This window comes from Crocodylus porosus, unplaced genomic scaffold (assembly GCF_001723895.1).
Source record: "Crocodylus porosus isolate Cpor-Errol unplaced genomic scaffold, CroPor_comp1, whole genome shotgun sequence".
NCBI classification, from domain to species: domain Eukaryota; kingdom Metazoa; phylum Chordata; order Crocodylia; family Crocodylidae; genus Crocodylus; species Crocodylus porosus.
In genome coordinates this window covers 37851167-37857005 of record NW_017728914.1, presented here as the reverse complement: position 1 = coordinate 37857005, position 5839 = coordinate 37851167, and the positions used below count along the sequence as shown (strand labels likewise).

General features: G+C 53.5%; 1 protein-coding gene across 3 annotated transcripts in view; it reads left to right on the top strand.

Moving 5' to 3' along the window:
- Positions 1 to 5839, top strand: part of CDC25C (cell division cycle 25C) — a 10436-nt gene that overhangs the window by 1855 nt on the left and 2742 nt on the right. For 2 of the 3 annotated variants that reach the window (XM_019535365.1, XM_019535364.1), the window contains 12 exons: positions 313 to 346; positions 491 to 571; positions 872 to 970; positions 1397 to 1531; positions 1927 to 2010; positions 2237 to 2389; positions 2621 to 2722; positions 3342 to 3404; positions 3872 to 3970; positions 4106 to 4239; positions 4352 to 4463; positions 4692 to 4839. In XM_019535365.1, coding sequence (XP_019390910.1) covers positions 521 to 571; positions 872 to 970; positions 1397 to 1531; positions 1927 to 2010; positions 2237 to 2389; positions 2621 to 2722; positions 3342 to 3404; positions 3872 to 3970; positions 4106 to 4239; positions 4352 to 4463; positions 4692 to 4832 — 1173 coding nt within the window. In that variant the 5' untranslated portion in view covers positions 313 to 346; positions 491 to 520 and the 3' untranslated portion in view covers positions 4833 to 4839. Of the gene's footprint in view, positions 1 to 312; positions 347 to 454; positions 572 to 871; positions 971 to 1396; positions 1532 to 1926; positions 2011 to 2236; positions 2390 to 2620; positions 2723 to 3341; positions 3405 to 3871; positions 3971 to 4105; positions 4240 to 4351; positions 4464 to 4691; positions 4840 to 5839 lie in introns of all 3 variants that reach the window. The other variant, XM_019535362.1, reaches the window with a different exon arrangement.

The following is a 5839-nucleotide window of genomic DNA, read 5'->3' as shown; positions in this document are numbered from 1 at the left end:
GGCGAGGGAGGGGCCTTGGTGCGGCGGGCCTTAGGGTGTAAGATGACAGACAGGATCCCCCGTTCAAGTCGCAGCACTGCCACTGACACATGGCATGGCCTCTGAAACTGTCCTGCCTACAAAATGGCATAATCCTGCTGGGGGGGGGTCACAGGTGTCCTGAATTGTTGCTGAGCACTGTCCTGGGGCTCAGAAGAGCTCTGTGGATGTGAGGGAGGGTGCAGGTAGGGATGGGAGTCCTGTCCCAGGACAGTGCAAGCTGGCCAGGAAAAGAGGGGCCAGGACACTGACTGGCAATTTTTCTTCCTGCAGAGAGTCACAGAGGCAGTGTCTGAGGTCTCTCCCGGTGAGTACCTTTTCGTCTTCAAAGAAAAGCGATTTGCTGTCTGGGAGATGTGGCAAGTCTGGGTGCACTGGGATGCTGGCTGCAGCTCTGAGTTTATGCTTACAGATGTTGTCTCCAGTGAGCGTTCCCTCCTGTCCGTTCCAGCCCCAGGTACGGTGCAGCACACCAGGCACCATGTACTGCGAGAGCAGTGAGATGGCCAGTCCCCTGATGAGCATGGCAAAGGTGAGTCCCTGCTGGACCAGCTAAGGGCAGGCTGGAGCAGTCTCAGTACTGGAGTTCCCTCGGACATGACAGTGTTTTGCAAGTGCTGCTTTTGGGAGGGTTGCAGTCTTCCAGGAACTCGAGATTCCCTTCCTGCTCTCACCCACCCACTATGCTGGTGACCCTCCTCACAGCCAGTGCCCAGTGGCTGCTTAATGGCAGGGTTAGATCTGAACTTGCCTTGGGTGGGAGATTTTGAAGGTAGTTCTCAGCACCTACTAGAGCCAGAGAGCTGAGAGCTCCTGACCCTTCTCATTTCAGGAGGGGGGCTGGTTTAAGCATCCAGGATGGCATGTGTCCAAGCCCTTGCTGTTTCATAAAGAAGTGATGGATCCTCTGTCTAGCTCCACCCCTCCACTGGTGAGTTAACATCTCAACTCCTCAGAATCCAGTGACTCCCTCCCACAGAGTGGGGAGGAGTGGGTAGTAGTACAGCACCCAGAGCTTGGGCTGGGTGAGGGGAGAGGAAAAGCTGGGCTGGATCAGATCTTCCCTCTCTGACCAAGAGTACTGTCTGTTCCTCAAATGAAGCCCTGACTCCAGTACAGAATCAGGAACTGGAGAGGGAACAAGCATTCCTCTTCTGCCACTAGGGCAGATCATGCACTCTGCTCCAGGCAAGCTCTAGAAAATACTCCCCAGGGTGAGGCTAGGTAGGCACTGTAGGGAGTCTGCTCTGTGCTCTGGAGTTTCTCTGGATTGGTGGTTGGTGCTGGAAAACATGACAGAGGTGTGGGAACTGGGCACCACTGCAGCCCCTGAACTTTTTCTCCTCTTCCCTGCTAGGATGTAAGAAGCCTGGAGTCTGAGATGGCAGATCTAGGCAGCCCAATTGCCGAGACGGAATCCTGTGCACACGGAACTACGGATCACTTGGACAGCTCCGCAGCTCTCTTCCCTGATGAGCAGGAAGACATGGAGGTGAGTCCTGCATGCTGCGTCCTCTGCCACGGGCTGCAGAGCCATGCCCAGGATGGAGAAACAAGCATCACAGAGCCAGTCCCTGACCTCGTCTGATTCCAGGCTACCAAGAGCCAGGGGGTGCTGAGGAGCATTCTTTCTGCTGGCTGCTGGTCACTTAAGGGCACTGGGAAGATGTTATAGTCATTACCCAGACACAGCACTGGGAGGCCAAGGCCTGTTGTGAGCAAATGTAAGGGAGAGCAGCTCCCAAGTACAATGAGCCCCAGACATATATGTCTTTCTCCCTTGCCTGGTCCAGTCAGGCACAGGAACACAGGCTTGTGGCTGACTCATGGTCTCAGCGACTGCCAGTGGACTGTCTTGGTGGTAATGCAATGTTTCTGCTCCTTCAGATACCAGTGGCTGGCAACCAGTCTTCCAGTATGGCTGTTCTGCTCTCTGGGCCCCTCCTCATGCAGGACATCAACGTCAGTGAGGCAAGGCACTTACCTACTAACATATCATGGAAAAAGGCCAAGCAGGAGCCCCAGGTGTTAGAGCAAGGACTGCACCTGCAAAGCAGGGGTCCTTGCCATCCTACGGAGCCATTCAGAGTTGCTATTTGGCTTCCAGCCCTAACGGGGCTCTGCTGCATGGGGTGCTGAGGTGACGGTGCCCCCTCATGACTTGCTGTTCCCTTCCCACTTGCCCATCTCCAAGCAGGTCTCTGTGAACAGAAGCCGCCTGTACCGCTTTCCATCAATGCCGGAGAAATTAGACAGGCCAGCGCTAAAGCGAATAGTGAGGGGTCAGGATAATGAAACTCCTGTTAAGGTGAAACGGAGATGCAGCCTGATCCAGGAAGAACCGGAGGGGGTAAGGGAGCCAGCCCAGACTGCGTCTGCATTCTGAATCCTCATCCCCTCAGCCTTAGCTGCAGTTGCTGTGCTGGGCTCTAAAGGCAGACAGAAACTAGTCTAGGCAGCATTGTCAGGACCTGGTCTTGGGGTTCATGGCAGGGGCAGCCCAGCCTTTTGCCACCCACTGGGCTGGGTGGTCAGGACTGGCTTGCATATGTATTGTTGATGCCTGCCTGGGTGGTTATAGGGTGCGACTCTGAAGAAGACGGCCTCACTCTCCGACATGGAGATCACCAAAATCCTGGATCAGGACCATGGCCTCAGACAACTCATTGGGGACTTCTCCAAGGTATGTGTTTGCTCCAGCCCCATGTACCCTCAAGGTCTCCCTGCCTGCAGAAAGGTCAGGCCTAGGCATGGAAGAAGGAGCCCTTAACTGTTAGTATGCAGAGCTGATTGATCTTCCTTTTTGCCCAACAGGAAGATCTTCCCTGCCCCCAGCCCTAGAGCCACTTAAAGCACTGGTTTTCAATCTGAGTTTGCAGACCCCTGGGGGTCTGCAGGCTGCCTAAGGGGTCTCCGAAAGATGACTTTGATCAATTAAAAATACGCAGGTACCCTCACTCACAAGTCAAAGGGGTCCACACCTCCATTTGAAGTGTCCATAGGGGTCCGTAAGTGAGAAAAGGTTGAAAACCACTGACTTGAGAACAAACTGACTGCCTCCATATGTCAAACAATTTTTGTCTCAAAACTTAATACCTGCCACTTATGAGGAACATTGGGCAATGGGAAGAGAGGGGACACCTCCCAACAAACCTGGGAATCCTGTGCTCAGAGAAGCTTATAAAATTGCCTCAGAGGGCAAAGAATATCACCAAGACATGCAGCAGAAACAGGTGGGAGCTGCTGAACTAGCTCTGGAGGAGCAGGGGCCTTGCAGATGTTGCCATTCAGTGTTTTCCTAGGTGTATGCACTGCCTACAGTGACAGGAAGGCACCAGGATCTACAATATATCATCCCGGAGACTGTGAGTACCAGTTTGCTGTCCACCTACGCTGTAACCCCACATGCCCGTCTGCATGTGCAGCCCCTAGCTCCACCTCTCTCCTCTTTGCTTCTCTGCCTCCCCTGTGATCCTGTGCAGGATCAAGTACCCAGGCCTTAATTCCAGCAGAAAACAGCTTAGCAAGGGTTAGGCCTTGCTGTCTGACTTACCCCCTGGAGCTACTGCTTCTGGATACTGGTTCAGGTCATGACTGCATTTGTGTGGAAGGAATCTCCTTCATCCAGCTCCCAAAGCTTGTTCACCTGATGCCTAGTCATGTGGCCCTATTCCAGGCATGAGTCTTGCTTTGACCTGGTCTGTGCGGGTTGTGTGTTCTGCTAGGATGGGGCCAGAGTGGTAGAAAGTTTGGAGCTTGGGAGGGGAATGCATGTGCCTGGGAGCTGCCCTTCATTTTCCAACGCCCTGAGTGTGTGCTTGTTCCCTTGCAGGTGGCTGCCCTGCTCTCTGGGCAATTCCAAAGCCTCATCGAGATGTTCTATATCATTGACTGCCGCTACCCCTATGAGTATCTAGGAGGGCACATCAAGGTGAGGGAACTGGATATGCAACAGCCAAGGGTAGAAACTGGATATTAGTATCGGGTGCCTGTGATGAGCTGCCCCCAAGCTGCTGGTTATCCTGATGTGTAGCAGAAAATTCTCTTCCCCATGTTTCTCCTGCAGGGTGCTCTGAACCTCCACAGGCAAGAAGACCTCTTTGAGTTGTTTCTGAAGAGGCCTCTCTTCCCATCCATGCCACAGAAACGCATTGTCCTTGTGTTCCACTGTGAATTCTCCTCGGAGAGGGGCCCCAAGATGTGAGTGCAGGCCCCGCCTGGCTAACGAGAGGGGGAAGGCGCAGGCAGGAGTCCGTGCTGGGGTGAATCCCTCTGCTGCCCGTCTGACTGCTCCCCTTGTCACTGTTTGAAGGTGCCGTTATCTGAGGGAGGAAGATCGAGCCATGAACGAATACCCTGCACTGCATTATCCTGAGATGTATGTCCTGAAAGGAGGCTACAAAGAGTTCTTCCCTGAGTACAAGGTGAGGGCCAAAATGTGATAGATGGGGCCGGGGTATCCAAGGTTTCCTGAGAGAGAAGCTGGCTTCTCGGGTGCGAGGTCCCACTAGCAGAGTTCAGTCACCAGCAAGATGAAATGCTCTATCCCATGGCGAACACACCAGCTCCTTCCAGTGGCATTGTCCTGGTGGTTGGTTGGGGGTCCTTGTCCTGCTTCCTGTATAATGAGTGTCTCCACTTTTACTTCTCAGGAGCTGTGTGAACCCCAGAGCTACTGTCCAATGCACCACCAGGACTTTAAGACAGAGCTACTGAAATTCCGCACCAAGAGCAAGTCCTGGGTGGGAGAGCGGAAGAGACGAGACCAGATCACTCGCCTCATGAAGTTGTGAAGGCCACCACTTACAAGGGCTCTGCTCTGGAGTGGGCTACACTCTCTTAGTGAGAGGCTGGGAACCAGGAGCCTGCCTCATCCTCTGGGAACTACAGCCACCTTCGGCTATCTTGGGTGACAGGAAACGTTGGGAAGAGGCTTTTTGAAAAGATGTCAGTGATGCTGTATTTAGACATGCCCGTATCTGAGCCCAGAGCCCATGCATAGAGGGTGGGGCCTGCCTCCTGTGGGCAGAGTGGTCTCTGCTCGTAGAACAGGCATTGGGAAGGCCAGTTCTCACCTGTGTCTGTGCCACCCTGACATTGCAAGACGGGGCAGGGAATGTCACAGCCAGAGCTCTGCACACCCTGTCCTCCTGGAACAGCAGGAGCCCCCACGTTCCTTCCCGGTATTTACTCTCAGTTTTGCAGTTAATCATAACTTTTGAAAAGAAGAATAAACCGTTTTAAAAGACCAAAATATTTGATTTGGGCATCTCTCCCACAGCCCTCTAGTCTGGTAGTGCCCACCGATTTGGGGCACGTAGTTGTTGGGAATGCCCCCCAGGGTTTTCATCTCAACCATTTGCAAAAGCCATCTGTGAGACTCCTGGGCCCAGGGCAGGTGGGGACACTTGTCAGACATTTGCACAGATGCTGAGACCATCCTTTTGAGGAGGGTTCAGAGGCCTCCTGCTTTGAGGCAACAGCAACTGCCAATGGGCAAGGTTAAGAGACTCCCCCATAAGCACAGCACTCTGCATTGGTCTTTTTAAGGGCTTTCTTGAACTGTCCCCTGAAGAGGCAGGAAACTGGGCAAATCCTGTGTCAAATATTCCAGCTGGAAGTTGAGACCATATTTAGAGGAACAGTCTGACTCCATGTTTTAGTGCCCATCAAGTACCACCAGAGAGTGGTGGTGGACGGGTCATTTTCAACCTCGAGGGATGTGGGCAGTGGGGTCCCCCAGGGCTCGGTCCTCGGGCCCGCACTGTTCAACATCTTCATCAGTGACTTGGACGAGGGG